This window comes from Lepus europaeus, chromosome 5 (assembly GCF_033115175.1).
Source record: "Lepus europaeus isolate LE1 chromosome 5, mLepTim1.pri, whole genome shotgun sequence".
Taxonomy (NCBI): Eukaryota; Metazoa; Chordata; class Mammalia; order Lagomorpha; family Leporidae; genus Lepus; species Lepus europaeus.
In genome coordinates, this window is record NC_084831.1 from 116720393 (window position 1) to 116744909 (window position 24517).

At 43.9% G+C, this 24517-nt stretch overlaps 1 protein-coding gene across 5 annotated transcripts in view; it reads left to right on the top strand.

Moving 5' to 3' along the window:
* RPRD2 (regulation of nuclear pre-mRNA domain containing 2) overlaps nucleotides 1-24517 on the top strand; it is a 102253-nt gene that overhangs the window by 74575 nt on the left and 3161 nt on the right. For 2 of the 5 annotated variants that reach the window (XM_062192181.1, XM_062192180.1), the window contains 7 exons: nucleotides 432-558; nucleotides 4014-4189; nucleotides 6339-6621; nucleotides 8917-9177; nucleotides 10675-10875; nucleotides 16428-17609; nucleotides 17750-17838. In XM_062192181.1, coding sequence (XP_062048165.1) covers nucleotides 432-558; nucleotides 4014-4189; nucleotides 6339-6621; nucleotides 8917-9177; nucleotides 10675-10875; nucleotides 16428-17609; nucleotides 17750-17838 — 2319 coding nt within the window. Of the gene's footprint in view, nucleotides 1-431; nucleotides 559-4013; nucleotides 4190-6338; nucleotides 6622-8916; nucleotides 9178-10674; nucleotides 10876-16427; nucleotides 23076-24517 lie in introns of those variants that run through there. The other 3 variants (XR_009865961.1, XR_009865960.1, XM_062192179.1) reach the window with 2 other exon arrangements.

Genomic DNA, 24517 nt, shown 5'->3' on the forward strand with positions numbered 1-24517 from the left:
TAAATTCTGTAAGGAATTCATGCCAACAAACAGATTCATCTTTCTGTAAAGCTCTGATAAATTAGAAATTTCTTAAGAGTAGCAGAAGACCATGTTTACTTAATTAAAATTTAAAGAGAATATAACTGGACCTTTGTTTCAGTTTTAATCCTGTATCTGTAAATTAGCCTTGAATAAGGGGAAGGATCTTTTACAGTATATAAATGAATTTATGGTTTTGACATCAGAATTGATTGAGGAAAAGTAAGGGTTTTTTGTTTCCCCTCAAGATTTTGTTAGGTTTTAGCTTAGGTTTTTGTTGTTGTTGTTGTTAGGTTTTAGCTTAGGTTTTTGTTGTTGTTGTTGTTGTTGTTGTTGTTGTTGTTGTTTTAATAGGAGATAGAATAATTGAATGAACTTGTAAATGAAATATGTTTCTGGTCTGTGTTCAGTCTCAGGCCCTCATTGAAGAGCTGTTACTATACAAGCGCTCAGAAGATCAGATAGAACTGAAGGAAAAGCAGCTATCAACTATGAGGGTGGATGTGTGCAGCACAGAAACTCTCAAATGCTTAAAAGGTAATAATTACATCTTTTTAGTTTTTATATGTTTATTTGAAAAGCAGAAAGGGATCTGTCACATCAGCCAGGGTTAAGACAGACCAAGGCCAACAGCTAGGAATTATTCCGAGTCTCCATGTGAGTTGTAGCAACCCAAACACTGCCTCCCAGGGTGTGCACCAGCAGGATGCTGGAATGGAGAGCAGAGCCGGAATTTGAACCCAGGCCCTCCGGTGTGAGGTGCAGGTGTCCCACGTGGCAGCTTGACCACTGTACCAAATGCCCAATCCACTTACATCCTTTAAATAGAATAATTCAGATTTTTCTTTCCAGAAATGTCATTTTCAGGTAGTCACACTCATTTAACCTATAAAGAGAATATTAAATTGTAGAAAGCAGTAAGTAAATTCTTATCCTTCCCCTCATTTCTAGTCTTTCTTGGTATATAGGTTATATATAGACACATGTATTGCACATGTGTGATTTGTCATTTGGGGCATGCTTTTTAACGAGGCCACACTAATACCTCATAAAATCTTGTTAGTTGCCCTCTTTTCCTTACATTATAAATTATAAATAATCATCCTGGAGATCGGCACTGTGGCATAGCAGGTAAATCCACCACCTGCAGTGCCAACATCCCTTATGGGCACCAGTTTGAGTCCCAGCAGCTCCACTTCTGATTCAGCTCACTGCTATGGTCTGGGAAAGCAGTAGAAAAATGACCCGAGGGAGACCCGGAAGAAGCTCCTGGCTCCTGGTTTTGGATCAACCCAGCTCCAGCTGTTGTGGCCAGTTGAGGGAGTGATTCTCTCTGCCTTTGCCTTTCTGTAACTCCATCTTTCAAATAAATAAATAAATCTTTAAAAAAAAAAGAATAAAGAACTTAAGCTACCTTAAGTAAAGTTTTAAAAAAATAGCTATTAGAGTATAACCCTCATGAAGGCAGAAATTATCTTTTTTTTTTTTTTTTTTTTTTTTAAGGTTTATTTATTTGAAAGGCAGAGTTACAGAGAGAGATTTTTATCCCCTGGTTCACTCCCCAAATGGCTGCAACAGTCAGGGCTGGGCCAGCCCAAAGCCAGGAGCCAGGTGTTTCTGGGTCTCCCATGTGGGTGCAGGGGCCCAAGCTTTCCCAAGTGCATTAGCAGGGAGCTGTATGGGAAGTAGAGTAGCCAGGAATTGAACTATTGCCCATGTGGGAATGCAAGCACTGCATGTGGCGGCCTAGCCAATATGCCACTTGCCAGCCTCCAGAAATCATCTTTAATTTGTTCATTGCTATCCCCAGTGCCTACAGTAATCTTAGTACATAATAAACATTTGATATATAGTTTTGAAATAATGAGTAAATGACAACTAGCTATTCATTTGGGTGCCTGTTTTGTCTCTGCACCGTATCGTAAGTTTAACATTTATCTAATGTAGCCTTTACATCAACTCAAAAGCATCCTAAAAAACCCCTCTGAGTTTTTGGCTTTCTTTTTGTTCGTTTGTTTTTGAGTAAGCAGGGTTGGATTTATTGAACATGTTACATGGGAGGAGTGGGCAGTCAGGACAGCTAGCAACTAGCTGGTGCTGCTGCATGCCATGGGGGAGCAGCAAGCTGAGTAAGACAGCTAGAAGCTGACGACTGCTGCCAAAAACCTCTGTTTTCTAAATGAGAAATCTGAGGTGTCATGAGATTAATAACACAGCTGGTAAGAGGCAAGGCCAGAATTTGTGCCCATATCCAAAGTCATATTCTAGCAGTCAGTAAGACAGAGGTATATATCTAATTATTAAGGATCTTTTTCAGATAGGACAAAAATTTTAGTGTGAAGCAGTGAAGAAGCCACTTTATGTTCACTTTGGTTTCTCATCCAAAAGATATATCTAGGGGCAGGTTAGTTTAGCTTAATGGTTAAAATGATGATAAATGTCCCCACATCCCGTATCAGAGTGTCAGGGTTCAGTACCCAGCTCTCCTAGTGAATCCAGCTTTCTGCCAGTGCAGATCTTGGGAAGTCCTGGTTGTGGATCAAGTGGTTGGGTCCCTGCCACCTTCTTGGGAGACCTGGATTGAGTTCCCACCTCCAGCTTTAGGTGCTAATGCACCTAGGAAAGTAGCGGAAAGATGGCCCAAGTATTTGGGCCCCTGAACCCATGTGGGAGACCCAAAAGAGGCTCCTGGCTCCTGACTTAGGGCTGACCCATCCTTGGCTGTTGCAGCCATTTGGAGAGTATACCAGTAGAAGAAGCAATTAGCAGAATTCTTTTAGCTGAACTTTCTTTGCCTTTATTCTTTTTTAAGACTGTTTGAAAGGCAGAGTTACAGAGAGAAAGGGATAGACAGCGAGAGAGATCTTCTGTCCACTGGTGCACTCCCCAAATGGCCACAACAGTCAAGGCCAAGCCAAACTGAAGCCAGGAGCCTGGAACTCCATCTGGGTCTCTTACATGATTGACAAGGGCCCAAGCACTCAATCTGCCTTCTACTGCCTTCCCAGGTGCATTAGCACTGAACTGGATCAGAAGTGGAGCAGCCAGGACTCAAACTGGTGCCCTTTATGAGATCCCAGTGTTACTGACAGTAGCTGAAACCATTGTACCACAACTCTGGCCTCTCTTTACCTCAGTTTTAATATATGGGCTTTTATACTTACTTCTCTCCTTCAGATTTATATGAATGTGCTTTGTGAAGTTTTTGTTTTTGAGAGGGAGAGAAAAAGCAAGAGCTCCCATCCTCTCATTCACTCTCCAAATGCCTGCAGTGGTTGAGGGGCTGAAACCAGGAACTCAGTATAAGTTTCCCACATGGTTGGCTGGAACCCTTCTACCTGAGCCATCTCCACTGCCTCCCAGAGTTCTCATCAGCAGGAAGCTGGCTTCAGGAGTTGGGATCAAATCCAGGAACTCTGATGTAGGACATGGTGTCTAACCACTAGACCAAAACCCATCCTGTGAACAGTTGTGTTTTTTTTTTTTTTTTTTTTTTTAAGATGTATTTATTTGAAAAACAGAGTTAGAGAGAAAGAGAGAGGTCTTCCATCCGCTGGTTCACTCCCCAATTGGCTGCAACAGCTGGAGTTGAGCTGATCCAAAGCCAGGAGCCAGGAGCCTCCTCCGGGTCTCCCACACAAGTGCAGGGGCCCAAACACTTGGGTCATTTTCAATTGCCTTCCTAGCCCATAGCAGAGAGCTGGATTGGAAGTGGAACAGCCAGGACCTGAACCAGCACCCGTATGGGACACCAGCACTGCAGGCAGTGGCCCCACCCACTACATCACAGCACCGGCCCCTATACAATATTTTTAGTGTGCCTTTGACTTGAAGCAGCCTCCTTAAGGTGCGGTAATGAGACTGAAAATATTAACACGATAATGCATCAAGAACAAAGTCAAAGAAAAGCAAGAGTAAAGAAGGTTTTTTTTTTTTCTTTTTCAGAAGATCATTTTTATATCCTGAAATGAATACTTTCTCTGTTATTTTAGATAAAACAGGAGGGAAAAAGTTCTCCAAAGAATTTGAAGAGGCAAGTTCCAAGCTGGAGGAATTTGTGAATGGATTAGATAAGCAGGTGAAAAATGGGCCCTCACTAACAGAAGCACTGGAAAATGCTGGAATTTTCTATGAAGCACAGTACAAAGAAGTAAAAGTAGTAGCCAATGTAAGTAATAATTAAAACTGTCTTATATTGAATAATTGCCATTGTTTTTTGCATATGTTGTCTAACTTTATGGAAAATAAGCATTACTATCTCCATATTTCATAGAAAAAAAATCATTTTGAAGAGGATTAGTGACATTTCACAAGGTAAAATAGCCAGCAGATGGTGGAGTTAAGTTAAATTAAGACCTGGGTCTGGCCGGCGCCGTGGCTTAACAGGCTAATCCTCCGCCTTGCGGCGCCAGCACACCGGGTTCTAGTCCCGGTTGGGGCGCTGGATTCTATCCCGGTTGCCCCTCTTCCAGGCCAGCTCTCCGCTGTGGCCTGGGAAGGCAGTGGAGGATGGCCCAAGTCCTTGGGCCCTGCACCTGCATGGGAGACCAGGAGAAGTTCCTGGCTCCTTGCTTCAGATCAGCGAGATGCACCGGCTGCAGCGGCCATTGGAGGGTGAACCAATGGCAAAAAGGAAGACCTTTCTCTCTGTCTCTCTCTCTCACAGTCCACTCTGCCTGTCAAAAAAAAAAAAGACCTGGGTCTTTCTAATACTAGAGATCAGACTGACACCCCCTGACCATTACCTAACCTCGTCGTAGTTAATAAAATTAGGCAGAAGTACATATACTTTTTATTTAACCAGAAAATTGAATGGAAATATTATTTTACTAAACTTCTTGTAAATTACCTGAACTAACCAAAGGGAAGGAAGGTAATCAAATGACCAGGATTCAGTTATAGGGAACTCCATCCTAATGACCCCATCTCATCCGATCACTTCCCACAGACCACAGCCTACCATGATTGTATGACATTTCCAACCTCTTAATACCATGAGCTTAAGACTTTAGGGACGAAAGCCCTGCATGAGTTCAGGGAGACAAATACTCAAAACATAACGCTCTGCCCCTGGCCTTCTAAAACTCATGTTCTTCACGCATAGAACACACAGTCACCAGTCTAATCATGAGAAAGATGAATCTCAATTGACAGTATGAAATAACTGATTGGTACTTTCCAAAACTGCGAAAGCCTTCACAGATGAGCAAAGTCTAACACAAACAAGAGGATCCTAAGGAGACTCAACTGATAAATGTTACCTTGAATGAGGTCTTGGATTAGAGAAAGGACATTAGATAAAAATTGAACAAAGCTGAATGAAGTGTGGACTTTTATTTTAAGATTTGTTTATTTGAAAGGGAGAGATACAGAGTAGTGGGAAGAGAGCGAGAGAGAGAGAGGTCTTCCATCTACTAGTTCAGTCCCCAAATGGCCACAGTGGCCAGGGCTGGACCAGGCCAAAGCCAGGAGCCAAGAACCCCATCTGGGTCTCCCATGTAGGTGGTAGGGTCCCAGTTACGTGGGCCATCTTCCACTGCTTTTCCAGGCAGATTATCACAGAGCTGGATCAGAAGTGGAATAGTCAGGACTCAAACTGGTTCTCCTATGGGATGCTGCTTAACCACCACACCATGACGCTGGCCACTGAAGTGTAGTGATAGTAGCAATTTTCAGTATGGGTTCATTAGTGTGATAAATGAGCTATACTAGTATATTGTAATAATAGGGGACATTGAGTGTGGGATATATGGGAATGAACCTCTGTACTGTCTTTACTTTTTTTTTTTTTTTAATCTGGTTTGGTTTGTTTTAGCAAAACAAGATATTTTTAAGTCAGAAACCTCCTGCCGCAATGTCAGGAGAGGGATTCCAAGAGAGGGAGACCCCTACATTTATTTTGAAAACCTAAAACTGTTATAAAATAAAAGGTTTATTTTTTAAAAAAAATGACTAGAATGTAACTTTCCAGGCTGTCCTTTATTTTTGGATTTGATATTTGTCTATCTTCGTCGTTGTAATATCTCCAGTACCTAGAACAGCACATTTAGGCTCTCAGTATATTGTTTGGGTGAATGAGTGGATGAGACGAAGAAGGATGGATTACAGATGTCCTCTGGCTTCCTGACTTAGGCAGTTGTGTAGGGAACACAAACAGTGCAGATGAGGAACAACTCCATGCTTGACACATGATGGTATTTTCCTATTTTGTTCTTTCGGTGTAGTTAATAATAATGAGGAAATCTGATCAGAATCGAAATGTTATCTTCTTGGCCCTTTTCCCAGAGGAGTAAAGTAAATTTCTTTTTCTCTTTTAGGCATATAAAACCTTTGCTAACCGAGTTAACAATTTAAAGAAAAAATTGGATCAATTAAAGTCAACTCTTCCTGATCCTGAAGAATCACCAGTTCCTTCCCCAAGCATGGATGCTCCCTCCCCAACTGGTTCTGAGTCTCCTTTTCAGGGGATGGGAGGTGAGGAATCCCATTCACCAGCTGTGGAGAGTGAGAAATCTGCCACCCCTGAACCTGTGACAGATAATCGTGATGTGGAAGACATGGAACTCTCAGATGTGGAAGATGATGGATCAAAAATCATTGGTATGTCCTTGTGTGATTAATAGTTTATTTCATATGTCTTTTGCTTTCCCACCAATCATAAGCAGGTATTAAAACATAGTTCAATCCACATAAGTTTTAGAATACCATTATTCTCTCTAGAGTAGTAGTCTAAGATTTGGTATGCCACATGGCTTAAAAATCATTATTCAGGGTGGGTGTTAGCCTCGTAGTTAAAATGATCATTAAAATTCTCGTGTCTTGGCCGGCGCCATGGCTCAACAGGCTAATCCTCCGCCTAGTGGTGCCGGCACACTGGGTTCTAGTCCCTGTCAGGGCACCGGATTCTGTCCCGGTTGCCCCTCTTCCAGGCCAGCTCTCTGCTGTGGCCAGGGAGTGCAGTGGAGGATGGCCCAAGTGCTTGGGCCCTGCACCCGCATGGGAGACCAGAAGAAGCACCTGGCTCCTGCCTTTGGATCAGCGTAGCGCGCCGGCAGTGGCGGCCATCGGAGGGTGAACCAATGGCAAAAGAAGACCTTTCTCTCTGTCTCTCTCTCTCACTGTCCACTCTGCCTGTCAAAAAAAAAAAAAAAAAATTCTCGTGTCTCAAATCAGAGTGCCTGGATTCATGATACCCAGTTCTGCTTCTGACTCCAACTTCTGTCAGTGCAGACCCTGGGAGGAAGTAGTGATAGCTCAGTGATTGAGTTCTCTTCAACTTCAGCCCCTGGGCCCAGGGAGGGCTCTCTCTATCTTTATGTCCTTTGTCTCTCTGCCCATCAAATAAATTAAAAGTTTAAGAAGAATTGTTGTCAAGATATGCACAATTCTGGATGGTAATCCCTAGCAGCTACAAATGAATGTTAAGCATTTGAAGTGCAACTTGCAGCCAGCATTTGTCATGCCCACACCCCATTTTGGAGTGCCACAGTTCATCAACCACTCTTTCATAAAGCAGCCTGAATTGGTGAATTGTTTCTCTGATATCTCAGCTTTTATCATTACTCTTACTAGATGATTTCACTTTTGTTGAATGTAATAAATATAATATCCAGCCTTTAAAGCAGTAAAAGTAGTACATTGTAAAGTTATCAAGACTTAAAACTGCAGCTTGGGGCCGGCGCTATGGCTCACTAGGCTAATCCTCCCATATGGGCGCTGGATTCTAGTCCCAGTTGCTCCTCTTCCAGTCCAGCTCTCTGCTGGGTGGCCTGGGAAGGCAGTGGAGGATGGCCCAAATGCTTGGGCCCTGCACCCACGTGGGAGACCAGGAGGAAGCACCTGGCTCCTGGCTTCGGATCGGTGCAGCGCCAGCCGTAGTGGCCATTTGGGGAGTGAACCAACGAAAGGAAGACCTTTCTGTCTCTCTCTCTCTGTCTAACTCTACCTGTAAAAGAAAAAAAAAATTGCAGCTTGAGTTAATGCCCAATTGCACTCCTAGTAGGGCAGTTTTAGAAAACCAAAGGAGGGGGCCATCACCATGGCTCACTTGGTTAATCCTCCGCCTGCAGCACTGGCATCCCATATGGGTGCCAGGTTCTAGTCCTGGTTGCTCCTCTTCCAGTCCAGCTCTCCGCTGTGGCCCAGGAAGGCAGTGGAGGATGGCCCAGGTACTTGGGCTCCTGTACCCGCATGGGAGACCAGGAAGGAAGCACCTGGCTCCTGGCTTCGGATCAGCACAGCACCGGCCATAGTGGCCATTTGGGGGGTGAACCAGTGGAAGGAAGACCTTTCTCTCTGTCTCTCTCTCTCACTGTCTTTATCTCTGCCTGTCAAATAAAAAAAGAAAGAAAGTATAATATATACAGTTTCTGTTTCTAAGAATGTTCTCAAATTAATGGAAAAGGCAAGGAAAATCATAATAAATATCTCCCAAAGACACCACAGATGTATACCAAATAGTATTTCCAAATTGTTGTATTTCATTGGGTTTTTGGGAAGCCCACTGCCACAGTAACAGCCTTTTTTTTTTCCTCCCCCACTTCCTGTGCCTTCATGTCCCATCGCAGCCTCCCTCTATCCATCTCTCCTTTCTTCCCATCCAGAAATGTGCACATTTAATACACAAATGCTAAGACAATACAGAAAAATCATTAAAAAGTAAAATAAACAACTTAGAAAATTCTTTAGAAGCAGGTATAGAACACGGGAAGTGTCAAAAATTATTAAGAGTATAACTTTAAAAAAAAAAAAAGCATGACTTAAGTGGTTGTTTCTCTGGAGTATAGTGCTTTTTGCCCCCAACTCGGGAACTAGCGGATGTATTGTTTTTCATGTTTGAAGCAAAGTCTGGGAAGTAGTCAGGTATAATATCATCTCTTTTCTCTGTGGAAACAGTGGAGGACAGAAAAGAAAAACCTGTGGAAAAGTCAGCTGTATCCACTGCTGTACCTACAAAGCCAACTGAGAGTATCTCAAAGGCCTCTCCATGTACCCCAGTGCCTGTGACCATGACAGCAACCCCACCTCTTCCAAAGCCTGTGAATACTTCTCTTCTGTCCCCTTCCCCAGGGTTGGCTTTGCCAAACCTGGCCAATGTGGATCTAGCAAAGATCAGTTCCATCCTTAGCAGCCTGACATCGGTCATGAAAAACACTGGTAAGTAGCCCAGGAAAGAGGATGGAAGCTGATTTCCATCTTTGTAAATCGAGCCAGCTATCTGGATTTTGTGTTTTATTAATTCAAATTTTAAAAATCAATATATGGTCATTATAGGAAAATCAGAAAGTAAAAAGTAATTATTTGTAATCCTGCTGCCCCAAAGGAAACCACTTATGTTTGCTTTTATGAGTACATATGTGTATGCTTGGGGGATTAAATCTTTGTAATAATTTGTTCTTTTAATAATTGAAGCATATTGCTGGTATATACTATTTCAAAACCAGCTATTTAACTACATATCATGAGCATTTTATGTCATTAAATATTCATCTATACATTTTTAATAGCTGTCTAGCATTTGATGTTTTTCTGATCCTATACTGTTACACATTCGTAATGTTTCCAGTTTTTGATTGTTAAAGAATGTTATAACAAACAACCTAATGCTAAAGTGTTATGATAGTTCCTAAAAGGAGTAATAAGTATTTAATCTTATTTAATAGAAAGTGTTAACTTAAAAATATACCTGAAAATATACAGAGGTAGAGCACCTCCATCTAGTTATCACCCATCCAAGAGTGTAACTATCGCACATCTTTTATCATTTCTGCCTTACTCTGGATTATTGTGAAGAAAATTCTAATCATTTCATTTCATCAAGTGGAGAATACATATTTCTAAAAGCTTAAAGATTTTTAAAAATCAGCATATTTAAGTTTTTGAAATCTTCAAATGTTTTCACTACGTTGATAAGCAGAAGTGCACTATTTTATGTCCATTGTCTGTGTAAGTTTCTATTCTTCACCTTCTCCACTGTTTTGCTTTGTTTAGCCTGTGTTACATTCAACCCTAAATGATGTTTGTTTTAATTTGCATCCTTTGATTAAAGAGATGGTTAAAAATTTTTCATTTGCTTATCATTTATGTTTCTTTGTGAAATAACTTCATATTTTTATCACTTTTTCAAAAGAATCAAATGTTTGTTTCTCTTGTCTTCATACATTTTTCCTGTATTAAAAATAATAGGATTTTTAAATGAAAAGGAGATTATTTATATATTCTTGTTAAAGGCCATTTCAAAAGCAAAAATTTACCAAATATCTGAATTATGCAGAAACACAGAATTATGAGAAACACAGCTGCAGTGATTCTGATCATCCAGTCATCTGATAGCATGTATTGAGCATCACAGGGCTCTGAGCGTAAGTGCTCTTTGGTAGAGAAGAAAGAGCCAAGTCATCTGGTCTCCGTGTTGGGGCTCTCAAAACTAAGGAATATATACGGAAATAACTTAGTGCTTTTTTGCTTAGGTTGGTCCAGGTGGAACAAATGTTAATATAATTTTCAGATTTTTTCTCTATGTATGTGCTATGATGTGGATCATTTGTGGGGTACAGAAGAATTCCTGTTAAACCTGTCAAACTCGTTGGAGTGAAAAGTCATGAATTGGTCGTTTTGAATTGCATTTTCTTGAGTTCATATTTCTGCCACCAGGGGTCAGTCCTGCATCAAGACCTTCTCCAGGAACTCCTACCAGTCCCAGCAACCTCACCAGTGGTCTGAAAACACCCACACCTGCTACAACAACATCTCACAACCCTCTGGCAAATATCCTCTCCAAGGTGGAAATCACCCCAGAGAGCATTCTGTCTGCTCTTTCCAAAACCCAGACACAGTCAGCCCCTGCGCTGCAAGGTAAACTGACACGTGTCAGAAGGACTGAATTGTGAATGCCTGTCTCTGGCTTAATCCAGGATTCCATTTCTGAGAAATTCAAAACCATGAAATGCATACTACAGTTAATCCATCTTTCTGTGTGTGTGTGTCATCTATGAGCTGACAATGAATAGAACTATTTTGAAGCTAAAAATAGTCTTTAAATATTATCTAGTTTAATCTCCACCTTTTCAGGTAAGGAAAACTAAAGCTCAGTGAGGTACTCGCCTGCTTCAGATCACACTTCTTTCTGTTTAGCTATGAGCCAAGACTGAAAGCCAAATTTTCTTTCTTTTCTTTTTTCAAAGTTTTATTTATTTGAAAGATAGAGTTATAGTAAGAGACAGAGAGAGAAAGAGGTCTTCCATCCGCTGGTTTACTCCCCATATGGCTGCAATTGCTAGAATCAGGCCGATCCAAAGCCAGGAACCTGGAGCTGCTTCTGAGCCTCCCATGTGGGTGCAGCGGCTTGAGGAGTTGGGCCATCTTCCACTGCTTTCCCAGGCGCATTAACAGGGAGCTGGAGTGGAAGTGGAGCGGCCAATACTTGAACTGGTGGCACTGCAGGTGGAGGCTTTACCCAGTATGCCACAGCACCAGCCCCTAAAACGCAAATTTCTTGACTGGAGTCCAGTCTTTGATCTATATCATGACACCTACAGGGATTGCATTAATCTCAGCTTTTAGTAAAGGTTGGCATATGATGAGTTTTCTATACTTTCATGTTAACTGTAGCTGAAGACAGTAAGAAAGGTCAAAATACTACCCCCCAAAATTCCTAATACCTCTTTTCCAGTGTCCTAATGTTTTATAGAGGCCTCTGTCTTATGGTACATATTTTTTGTTTTCACTTCTCTATAATCTCTATCTCATTTAAACCTCTCTGTTCACCTATGCAAGTCTTGTTTTGTGTCTCTTTTGTTTTTATAAAGATAACCTAATCTCTTCTTACCCTGGAGATTCCACCACAAGGCTTTTTAAGTGCCTTGTAGTGATTTACTCTGTATCAATGATCTCAAGGAGACATTGAAAGTGACTGAAGAGAAGACACTTACTTTTAGATGTCACACCTGAAGTGCAGTGCTATTGCATCTAGTGGGTAGAGGCTAGGGGCATGTTGCTAAACCTGTATTGCATAGGGCAGCCTTCCATAACAAAGAATGATACATCCCAAAATGTTACTAGTGCTGAGGTTGAGAAACCTTGCTCTGTATAAATAGAACTATATATGTATCTATTAATTTTCTGTTCCCTAAATTGTCCTGTAAGTTGATCAATTAAACATTATAGTGACCTCTGTCTTAAGATATAGAAGAATTTTGGGATGAGCATTGTGGCATAGCAGTTAACCTAAACTGCCACTTACGATGCCCATACCCCATATTGGAGTATGTGGGACTAAGTCCCACCTCTGCTTCCAATCCAGCTTACTGCAAAATAATGCACCTAGCAAGCAGCAGGTGATGGCTCAAGTAGATGGCTTCAGTTCCTGCCACCCACAACAGAGATCTAAGTGGAGTTCCTGGCTCCAAGCTTCAGCCTGGCCCAGACCTGGCTGTTGGGGGCATTTAGACAGTGAACCAGCTAATGGAATCTCACTCTCTCTCTCTCTGCCTTTCAAATAAATAAGTCTTAAACTATATACATGGAAGAGTTAGATTACACAGAACCAGCTACTAATAGTAAAATAAGTAATAGTCCACATCCCGCATCCATTGGCATCAACAAGAAAAAATTGATTGTGGGGTCAGCATTGCGGCACAATGGCTAAAGTGCCACCTGTTGACACTGGCATCCCAAATTGAAGCACCAGTTCAAGTCTTGGCTGTTCCACTTCGAATCCAGCTCCTTGCTAATGTGCTTGGGGAAGCAACAGAAGATGGCCCAAGTGCTTGGGCCCCTGCAACCCTCGTGGGAAAACTGGATGGAGTTCTAGTTCCAATTCCAGCTGGCTCCTGGCTTCTGCCTAGCTTAGCCCCAGGCAGTGAGGCCATTTGGGGAGTGAGCCAGTGAATGGAAGATTGCTTTTTCTATCACTTCACTTTACAAATAAATAAAATAAATCTTTAAAAGAATTAAAGCATTGATGGTGGCAGGCATTTGGTGCAGTTAAAATGCCACTTGGGACACCAGCATCCCATTTCAGAATGCCTGGGTTCAAATACCAGCTCCACTTCTGATTCCAGTTTCCTGCTAATGCACATCCTGGGAAACAGCAGATAATGGCCCTGTGAGAGACTCCAAGTTCCAGGCTTACGGCTTTGATCTGGTCCAGCTTCAGCTATTGAGGACATTTGGGGAGTAAACCAGCAAACAGAAAATATTGCTCTGCCTTTCAGATAAATATAATTTGTTTTAGTTGATGGTAATACTGTAATATATCTTGTACTACTAAAGGGACAGTTCATTTGCGAAATCGACATTGTTTTTGATTTCTCCCTTTTAATCCCTCATCTATCACTTCTTTCTTAAAGTGAAAATCTCGAACTCGGGGCTAGGATTGTGGCACAGTGGGTTAAGTCACTGCTTACATCACCAGCATCTCATATCCGAATGCCAGTTCCAGTCCTGGCTGCTCTGCTTCCCATCCAGCCCCCTGCTAATGTGCATGGGAAAGCAGAGGAGGATGGCCCAATTACTTGGGCCCCTGCTGCCCACGTGGGAGACCTGGATGTAGTTCCTATCTCTGCCTGGCCCGTGTAGCCATTTAAAGTGATCTTGTGAATGAAAGATTGTTCTCTCTTTGTCACTCTGTCAAATAAATTGAAGAAAAAATCCCAAATTCGTTTGTATTTTAGATTTTCATATAGATACAGTGCTGTATCATAACGAGAAGCTTTTCTTCCCCATCAAACTGCTGCAACAGGGTCACATGGTTTTTATCATCCAGCAAAATTTGAGCAGAACTAGGTGTATTCTGATAAAATGAGAAGTGTGTACCCCAGAAAACAACATTTGTAGGATAACAGGGAAGTTTGTTTCCTCATGGCAAGTGGAATTCTCCTTGACTTCAAAGGGATGTGTCCAGCAACTCAAACAGATGTTTCCTCAGAGCCTGTAAAGAACTCCCTCAGAAATTTTTCTGGTTATCATTCACAGCATAGAATATGGCTTGTTGACATTGAAGAACAGCACTGTTTAGTGGTGAAATTTTACCTATTACCAGAAATAACAAGTATACCTACTTTAATGAGATAATCTTTTGAAGAATTTATCCTACAATATCTGGGAAAAAAAAAAGCCAAATAATATGATTATGTCATGTTCTAATGCTCAAGGACTTGAGGTTTTGCTGACAACAACTGCTAGGAATTAATCTAGTAAAGATGGAGGAAATTTCAAGGAACTTTTTGGAATAAAATAAGGATTTTTATTTTAGGAGAAAAATGAATAGCATTCCAGTTGTTTGGATATTAGATATTGAGCTATGGATAACAGTAAAAGCATGAAACATTATTTAGAAATAGGTGGCATTCAAATGTTACAAGGATAGAATGGCTTTGAAGTTCTTCAGATTTTTTTTTTTTAATTTTTTTTTTTTTTAATTTTGACAGGCAGAGTAGACAGTGAGAGAGAGACAGAGAGAAAGGTCTTCCTTTTGCCATTGGTTCACCCTCCAATGGCCGCCGCGGTAGGCGCGCTGCGGCCGGCGCACCGCGCTGTTCCGATGGCAGGAGCCAGGTGCTTCTCCTGGTCTCCCATGGGGTGCAGGGCCCAAGGACTTGGGCCATCCTCCACTGCACTCCCTGGCCACAGCAGAGAGCTGGCCTGGAAGAGGGGCAACCGGGACAGGATCGGTGCCCCGACCGGGACTAGAACCCGGTGTGCCGGCGCCGCAAGGCGGAGGATTAGCCTGTTGAGCCACGGCGCCGGCAGATTTTTTTTTTTTTGACAGGCAGAGTGGACAGTGAGAGACAGAGAGAAAGGTCTTCCTTTGCCGTTGGTTCACCCTCCAATGGCCGCCGCGGCCAGCACACCGCGCTGATCTGAAGGCAGGAACCAGGTGCTTATCCTGGTCTCCCATGCAGGTGCAGGGCCCAAGGACTTGGGCTATCCTCCACTGCACTCCCGGGCCATAGCAGAGAGCTGGCCTGGAAGAGGGGCAACCGGGACAGAATTCGGCACCCTGACCGGGACTAGTACCTGGTGTGCCGGTGCTGCAAGGTGGAGGATTAGCCTATTGAGCCGCAGCGCTGGCCAGATCTTAAATCTGTTAACAAATACAGGTTGAAATTGGGATTTTAAACATTACCTGAAATATATCAAGTATATTTTCTTTCACTGGGTCATTGCTAAGGAATAGTTTTAATGCATACAGTGACTAAAAGCTGTAAACTTGGATGAAATATATATTTAAGGTTTTCATTTATGACCATAAACTGAGTCAATTTTCCAGAATATGGTTGAATTTATGGAACCATCTGTTATCTCTGTTAAGTACCCTTCTGAGGCGTTTTCTTTAGGAGCAGTTTGGTGAAATTCAGCTGTTGCCTCAAATAATTTTTTCTCAATGCTTCTGAGAAGATTTTGTCTATCAATCAATAGGCTGAATCCCATCACTGTCCATTGAACCAATCAGTAATCCTTAAATTTTCTGAGCTGTAAAACGTGAATTGTGTTTTTTCTCGTGAAAAGATCAGTGGTGGGGCTGATGTTGTACAGGAGGTGAAGCTGCCGCTTACAGTGACAGCATCCCGTAACAGAGTTGCTCCACGTGCTCTGCTTCCAATCCAGTGTCTTGCTAATGTCCTGGGATAGCAGTGGAAAATGACTCAAGTATTTGGGCCTCTGCCACCTAAGTACAACAAGATCAGGATGGTGTGCCTGGGTCCTGGCTTCAGCCTAGTCCAGAACTGGTTGTTATGGCCATTTGGGGAGTGAGCCAGTGGATGGAAGGGGTGTGTGTGTGTGTGTGTGTATGTATGTATGTATGTATGTATGACCTTAGCTCTGCCTTTCCAGTAAAGAAATGAATTAACAAACCTTTAAAAAAAATAGTATTCCCTGTTGAAATAAACTAATGAAATCTGTACATGGTATCCCTCTTGAGAATAATAGCATACATTAACTTATCAGAAAGAATTATAGAGATTGGAAAGGAAAGGCAGGGCAGAATACCTATTTGCATTTAGAGAAACATCTCCCTAGATCAGACATTAAGAAATACTGGCTGAAAGCATTGTTTTGAAAATAATTTTGCCTCCTTTCTTTTCCTGCTTTGCCTTATTTAAACCATAAATGATTCTGACATTAAAATCTCCCTCTTCCTGTTGCCTTTTATTGTGCCATGTCGGACTGACTTCTGGACTGTACTGGACGCATTCCAGTGATTTCTTCTCTTTATATTGATAACCAGATCCAGTGTTTTCTGTGACATTTAGCCCTTGATTGTTTGGTCTGGATTCCCTTTGGCCTCATATTTAATCTCTGGTTCCCACCAGAATGAATGAGGACATCCCGTTAGCCTGTGTTATTTTTACTCTATGGTAGGCAGTTATTCTTTTTAACCCCTCTAATCTTTGTTTCTACAGGCCTATCATCTTTGCTCCAGAGTGTTACTGGGAACCCAGTTCCAGCCAGTGAAGCTGCACCCCAGAGCACGTCGGCCTCCCCAGCCAACACCACAGTCTCCACCGTAAAGGGAAGAAATCTGCCCTCCAGTACCCAATCATTTATCACCAAAAGCTTCAGCTATTCTCCTAATTCATCAACTTCCGAAGTCTCTTCAACTTCAGCCAGCAAGGCCTCAATTGGGCAAAGCCCTGGGCTCCCAAGCACTACTTTTAAACTACCATCCAACTCTCTGGGGTTTACAGGTACCCACAGTACTAGCCCTGCTGCCCCACCTACTGAAGTTGCCATGTGCCAATCCTCAGAGATCTCCAAGCCAAAGCTGGAGTCAGAGTCCACCTCCCCAAGCCTGGAAATGAAGATCCACAACTTCTTAAAAGGTAATCCTGGTTTCAGTGGCTTAAACTTAAACATCCCAATCCTGAGCAGTTTGGGGTCCAGTGCCCCATCAGAGAGTCATCCCTCAGACTTCCAGCGTGGCCCTACTAGCACCTCAGTCGACAACATTGATGGAACCCCTGTACGGGATGAACGGAGTGGGACGCCCACCCAGGATGAGATGATGGACAAGCCCACATCCAGCAGTGTAGATACCATGTCCCTGCTTTCTAAGATCATTAGCCCTGGTTCCTCAACACCCAGCAGTACAAGATCACCACCCCCTGGGAGAGATGAAAGCTACCCCCGGGAGCTCTCCAATTCTGTATCTACATATCGGCCCTTTGGCCTGGGCAGTGAATCTCCTTATAAGCAGCCTTCTGATGGAATGGAGAGACCATCTTCCCTGATGGACTCTTCACAGGAGAAGTTCTATCCAGATACTTCTTTCCAAGAAGATGAAGATTACCGGGATTTTGAGTACTCAGGGCCTCCACCCTCCGCCATGATGAACCTAGAGAAGAAGCCAGCCAAATCGATTCTGAAATCAAGCAAGCTTTCTGATACCACCGAGTTCCAGCCAATCCTGTCCAGTTACAGCCACAGGGCCCAGGAGTTTGGGGTAAAGTCTACCTTGCCTCCAGCTGTGAGGGCCCTCCTGGACTCTAGTGAGAACTGTGAACGACTCTCGTCTTCCCCTGGGCTATTTGGTGCCTTCAACATAAGAGGGACTGAACCTGGGTCTGAGCAGTCACCATCACCGAGTAAGAGTGACTCGTTTTTTGCCCCCGACTCCAACCACAATAGCTTGTCTCAGTCTACCACTGGGCATCTCAGTTTGCCACAGAAGCAGTACCCAGACTCTCCTCACCCAGTCCCACACCGTTCCCTTTTCTCTCCGCAGAGCACCCTTGCCACTCCCACGGGTCACCCATCCACCTCAGGCGTGGAAAAAGTTCTGGCCTCCACCATTTCCACCACGTCGACGATTGAGTTTAAGAATATGCTTAAAAACGCCTCCCGCAAGCCCTCAGATGATAAGCATTTTGGCCAGACCCCCAACAAGGGCACTTCAAGTGATGGTGTTGGTCTCTCAAACCTCGCCCAGTCCAGCTTGAGCGCCACTGATTCACAGCAACAAGAAGAGCACTACCGCATAGAAACCCGCGTTTCTTCCTCCTGCCTAGACTTGCCCGACAGCACAGAAGAAAAGGGCGCCCCCATAGAAACCTTGGGTTATCATAATGCTTCCAACAGGAGGATGTCAGGGGAGCCGATCCAGACCGTAGAGTCCATCCGAGTTCCTGGGAAGGGAAACCGAGGACATGGGCCTCGTGAGGCCTCAAGGGTGGGTTGGTTTGATCTGAGCACATCAGGCAGCGCTTTTGACAATGGCCCCTCAAGTGCCTCTGAGTTGGCGTCCCTTGGGGGTGGGGGCAGCGGAGGCCTCACTGGCTTTAAAGCAGCACCGTACAAGGAACGGGCACCTCAATTTCAGGAGAGTGTCGGCAGCTTTCGTTCCAGCAGTTTCAACTCAACATTTGAGCATCATCTCCCCCCGTCCCCCTTGGAACACGGGACGCCCTTCCAGAGAGAGTCAGTGGGGCCATCATCTGCCCCACCTGCCCCTCCTAAGGATCATGGTGGTATCTTCTCTCGAGATGCACCCACTCATCTGCCCTCTGTGGATCTTTCGAACCCCTTCGCGAAGGAGGCAGCCCTGACCCATGCTGCCCCGCCCCCTCCTCCTGGAGAGCACAGCGGAGTTCCTTTCCCTGCCCCACCCCCTCCTCCTCCCCCTGGGGAACATAGCAGTGGTGGAAGTGGTGTCCCCTTTTCTACTCCACCCCCGCCTCCACCCCCTGTTGACCACTCTGGGGTTGTGCCCTTCCCAACCCCACCATTAGCAGAACACGGAGTGGCAGGGGCTGTGGCAGTGTTTCCCAAGGACCATAGTGCCCTCCTTCAGGGGGCCCTGGCTGAGCATTTCGGGGTACTCCCAGGACCCAGGGACCATGGGGGCCCCACCCAACGGGACCTCAACGGCCCTGGCCTTAGTCGTGTCCGCGAGAGCCTGAGCCTACCCTCCCATTCTCTGGAGCACCTGGGCCCAGCCCATGGAGGAGGAGGTGGGGGGAGCAGCAACAGCAGCAGTGGCCCCCCCTTGGGTCCCTCACACAGAGACACCATCGGCCGGAGTGGTATGATTTTACGGAGTCCCCGGCCAGACTTTCGGCCTAGGGAACCTTTTCTCAGCAGAGACCCGTTCCACAGTTTAAAGAGACCCAGGCCACCTTTTGCTAGGGGCCCTCCGTTCTTTGCACCAAAACGCCCATTCTTCCCTCCCAGGTACTGATGGAAACCAAGGGAAAGGCATTCTGAACAGTCTAGAGAGCAATGGAAGTAGGAGTTTGGTTTAATGCTGTTTTTGTTTTTCCTCCCTTGATTTTTTTATTATTATGACAGAGGGCCTCCCTTCTAAATTAACAAGTCACATATGCTTACATTTTACTATTCCATCCAGTCCTTCCCACTGCACTTATCTACCTTCCCCAAGTTGTTTGCATTTAAAAGGAAGGAAAAATCACAACATGAAGCCACTCTGTTTGGCTGGGGGCTTGGGGAGTGGGGAGGCAGGTGACATTTCTTTGACCCGGTCTCCTGAAGAGTATATTACATTTGAAATAAAACTTCCATCAGTGCAGATGACAACACTCGCAATGTTGGGCTTGATTTACCATGTAGTCTACGGAAGGATTCCTGTCCCCTTCTCTCTCCAGCTGAGAAACTGCTGTAACCAGTTTGGCTCCCTTCCCTGTGTGGCTTGGGCCCTGCTGACAGCCAGGAAGTTACAAGGAAGAGGGGAAGACCTTGAGCCTGTCAAGTTCATTTCTTTTGTTTTTCAAGGCATGTTGAAGTTGAAGTCTTTACCCTTCTAAAATCTTAATTTTTTCTTTTCTTAAATCAGCCTCTTACTCTTATGTACTATCAGGCAATACCAGCCCATTCTGTCCTGGTAGAAGTTTTTCTCTTTGTCCTGGAATGAGAGAGGAGGCCAGTTATAATTTCAAACAAGGAACGACTACAGTATGTGGAGTTCGGGAAAGAACCATTAATTATGCGATGTGATATGACTTGCCTATCCTTTGTAAACAGGAAAGAGTAGCAAGCATTTTGAGATTTTCACACATTTTGCACCACCCTCTAGCCTCCTGCGTTTTCTCCCTCAGTTTTCATTCCTACTTTGGCTAGAAAGTAAGTTACTATGATGGACAGTTGATTCAAAGGTGCAACTGAACTATCCCTACAGTTTCTCATATAAGCAGTGGACATAGTTTTACCATGGTGCCTCCCTAATGCGTTACTCGTTAGTGGTTTTCAGCGACATTAACTAATAGAGAAAAGAAAACATTTATCTTTCTCTTCCTTTTCCCTTGCCTCAGTCCTGTGTCGTCGTCCCCCACCCCCCACCCCGTTGCTGGGATTTCAGAGGAGATATTTATGTTAGCCCTCTTCAGAGGCAGCTGAGTATTGCCACCTGCACCTTTGCAGAGCAACCAGAGGCCCTGCTGAGTGCACTGTGCCCTACCCTGCCAACTGCAGCCTGCCACACTTCAAGGCTCCCAGCTCCGAGCAATAGGGAAGGTTTCTGCTCTTAGTCGATGTACACAACAGGGGTGTGCGTTCCTTCTCCTTGACTGGAAGGCTTGTTTGTATTTCTACAGCTAGTGCTGGGGAAGAAGACAACCACTGTACTTGCACTGTTTGTTTCTAGGGAATGCTGAAAAGCCAATACTGCTCTACTCAACACTGTTTGAATACAGTGTTTTACTCCGTGGTTCACACTCATAATCTACAACTGAATAAGTAAAAGTATATTTTGAGTTTCTGAGGGAATCCTAGCGAGCTTCATGTATTTTTCTCCCAGGTTAATGTGGAGCTAACAGCGGGAGTCACGGGAGTTGCTTGGGGTTCATCTAGCAGAATATGAAAGTTGAGGGAAGGTGTGCAATGTAGTGACAGATGATTCTTTGTATAAACTTGCTTTTCAGAGAAAGTGCAGCTTAAAACGGGTATGCAGCATAGCTTGGGAGTTTTTGTGTAATTTATCCGTGTTACTGATGGGAACTCACCGTGTGTTCTGTGGTTAGGATGCTGCAAGTCTCCGAATGCATATGTGGTCTTCCTTTGACCCTCTCAGGCCTCTCTGCCCTGTGGCTCTCCCTACAGAAATGCATGATACCATGACCTTGTGTGGGGGATGGGGTGCATAGTGTAGCGAAGCAAAGGAAGTATAGTTATATTGAGTCCTATGACATTTGTTTAGGGAGAAACATGAGACACAGAGTGGGGTGGAGGGTGGGGGGGTTCTTTTTGACTTTCAGAACTGAAATAGATTTTAATTTTGCAGAAATTAAGTGGGTGGTTTTTCATCCTAGTTAAAGAATGTGAATTATTTCTGCTGCTCTTGTTTAAGCTAAAAGTAGTGTTTACTTGGAAAGGCTCTCTGACCGTTTGGTTTTACCAGGAAATGTGGGGATGTCAGGAACTGGCGTCCTGGATGCTGGGGCAGGGTAACCGTCCTCACAAGTGTGGTGGCTGATACACGAAAGGAAAACTTTGTTGTACACTTGAAAAGGTGGACCCAGGGGGTTGGTTTTTGTTTTTTTTATGTGTGTATGTATGTGTGAGGTGTTTTCATTTGTTGTTGTTGTTGTTTTTTTTTTTAAGCCACAAAATCCTCAGTGTGTTTATTTCAGGATGGAAGTGAGGATTTGTATGAAACTGTCAGCTATTCATTTTAAGCAAATCTTTCTACAGCAGTCAATGAAGATGACAATGTATATATGTGATATAGTGACACAAAAAAAGACAGTTCTGGTATTCATAATATGAAAGGGGTTTTATTCTCTCTGTGTCTGTGATTTAAAACTCCGTGACCATGCTCTGACTTTTGTATTTCAACCTGAGTTTAAAAAAATAAACAAGATATTTTTTAAAGAAAGCATAGCATAGTGTGTCTTGGCAAGGCATGATTCATGGGAAAGCAGAATGTGAGTTGTTGTTACTGAGGTCCTTGGTGCCCACTGTAAAATCACAGACCGAGGATCGGCGGGGTCATGAGGACACTGTACCACCTAAAGTCAGTGAAGCAGTGTCAGAAATAGGGCTCTCTGGGATTCTGTAAGAGCTCCTTCTGCAGCCTGCTGAGAGCTTGCCCTGCTGCCCTCTGCCCTCCCGCAAGTCAAGAGTAAATACCGCTTGGTTTGATTCCAGCGAGGGTGAAGCGAGCAGAGTAGGGCTTTTATCCTTTCTGAAACCAGGAATACAATGTGTGATATACATGGTACAGAAAACCTATCTAGATAATGTGAATGCTACACTTCCTAGCTGCAAGATAGTCACTATCCTGAAATTACCGGTTCATGCAGAATTAAGCTGAAGCTGATATTGTTTTGAAGCCGCTGTAAATTACTGCTTCTCCTCCTCCCATTTTTTTCCTTTTTTTTTTTTTTCTAATGAGTGGGGGTGCCTGTTAAGATTAAAATTAGATATGTTGGATTGATATTCTCACGTGTTCAGTGTGGAAGCAAAACAAGTACATGCTTTAGAGGCAACAGCAAATCCTTTTTTGAAATGTGTATTAACATCATTTAATAAAATAACTAGTTCTAAAGGTTTGACATTTTTCTTTGAGACGGGCTTTGATCAAGGGCCCCTGACTTCACTGGTGAGTGCACATAGGAAGGAACCTGTCCGGGACCTGAAACTGCTGCTGTATGGAACAGGCCCAGGGTTGGAAAACCGGAAGTTTCTCCAGGGAAGACCCCACATGACTGTCCAGGGCTGAAGATGGAACCAACTACAGAACGCAGAGGAAAAGCCTGGCTGTGTCTCTGAAGATTATATTCACTTTTGGCCTAAAGGGTATGTGGGAGGAGGGAGAGTGGTGAGTGTCCCTGCACGTTTCTGAGGCGCACTCAGAACGTAGCCCATCTGTCTGTCCCTGCCTCATGACCACTTGCACTTTACTCTCTTGCAGCCATTCCTCTTTTCTTTAATCTCCTTGTCCCCAGTATTTTGTTTTCCAGTTTAATAAAGTATGGTCGTCTTTGTTGTGTGGTTGACTCCCCCCCCCCCCCACGCTGATCTTGTCCAGCTGTGCCCTTTGACTTGCGCACTTAATGTCGCTGAAGGCAATCTGAGCCTCTGAGATCTTCATGGACTTGTGGGTTTTTTGTTTGATCCTTTGTGTAATTGAATTTTGGAAAGAGATGATGGGTGGGGTGGGATCAAGATGTTCAGGGAGTGGTTGGTGATGAAACGGGATATAGTGTATAGATAGTCACTTGAGTGTGTCTTCAAAAAGTTGCACAATTGTGAGACAAACATTTTTAAAGGAAGCATGGACTAGGGGGGAAGGCGTTGGTAAGGAGTCCCCCATGGCCTATTCATTCCCGCACCTACCCTTCTTACCATATATTGGCAATCTGAAACCACACTTAACCCTTCCCTCTCACCCCGTTCTTTTCCATAATCCAGTGAGGTTTAATAGGTGGAATGTTGGCTTTAAGGGTTACAGCAGAGTAGTCTGTATCTGAGCCAGGCCTGGGTCACTGGCAGAGTAGAAGACTCTAAATAGCAGCCTTGATTGCGTGAAGCTGGTCCCTGTGTCACTGGATACTTCAGAAATAGCAGCAGCCTAGGCTCACAGCTGACAGGGAGGGCGCACCACCATGCTGGCTGCCCTCTCTCGCCCACCCAGTTCTTCTCTACCCCTGAGGAAGCAACACCTTTGGGGCTCCTCATTGTCCTTTCTGGGCATGTTAATGGAAACACGTAACTCCTTCCACCTAGGTGGTTCTAAGTAACCAGTCATGTTTAGCAGGTATGAGTTAGCCCCTCATGTATGTAGACAGTAATACAAACACCATCAGAATGGGTTTTGGGGTATTGGGGCGTTTCTCATACTTGTTTATGAGTAACTACACAAGTCTGGTCAGCTGCTGTTCACAATTGCTACGTAATAACTCATCAAGGCTGCACAGACAAGACTTGGATAGGGATGCCATTAAGAGATACCAGCTCTTAGGTCAACATCCTGTTCTCCCCCTTCTAGTGGAAGGCAGCTGCTTTAAAAAAGAAGAGCAAATGCAATGTCAGTAAAATACCAGGGTTAAGTTCTGATGAGCTGCTGGGAGAGGAAAGGAGAAACCTGCTTAGTTCCAAGTTTGAGGGCACGGGGATAAGGTGGCTGACAGCTGTTCAGAAATCGGTAGTTGCAGTCACCTTATGGTTCCACTTTTTCTTTTTTCTTGTCCTTTGTTTTAACCTAGACAACAGTCAAAAGTTGAGAGGAAAGATGTGGGTGGAGGGGCTGGTAAGCTCTGCAATGACAAATACAAATAGAAGCTACAGTTTGATGTTTGACTCAAAAGGGTGTTGGCTGTAGTCCACCCTGGACCTGTTTGGGTTCATAGCAAGTTAGGTGTTCCAGTGAATTTACTTCCTTCATCAGGTCTATTGTATCTTTTTTATTTCTGAGGATTACTCCGGTCCTTTGCCACATAATTTGTGTAAACAAACTGAAAGGCTTGAAACATGTAGGTATTTCTTGGGTTATTTCAGTAAGAACAGATAGAAATAGGCACAGTGTCTGGTTCCATCAGTT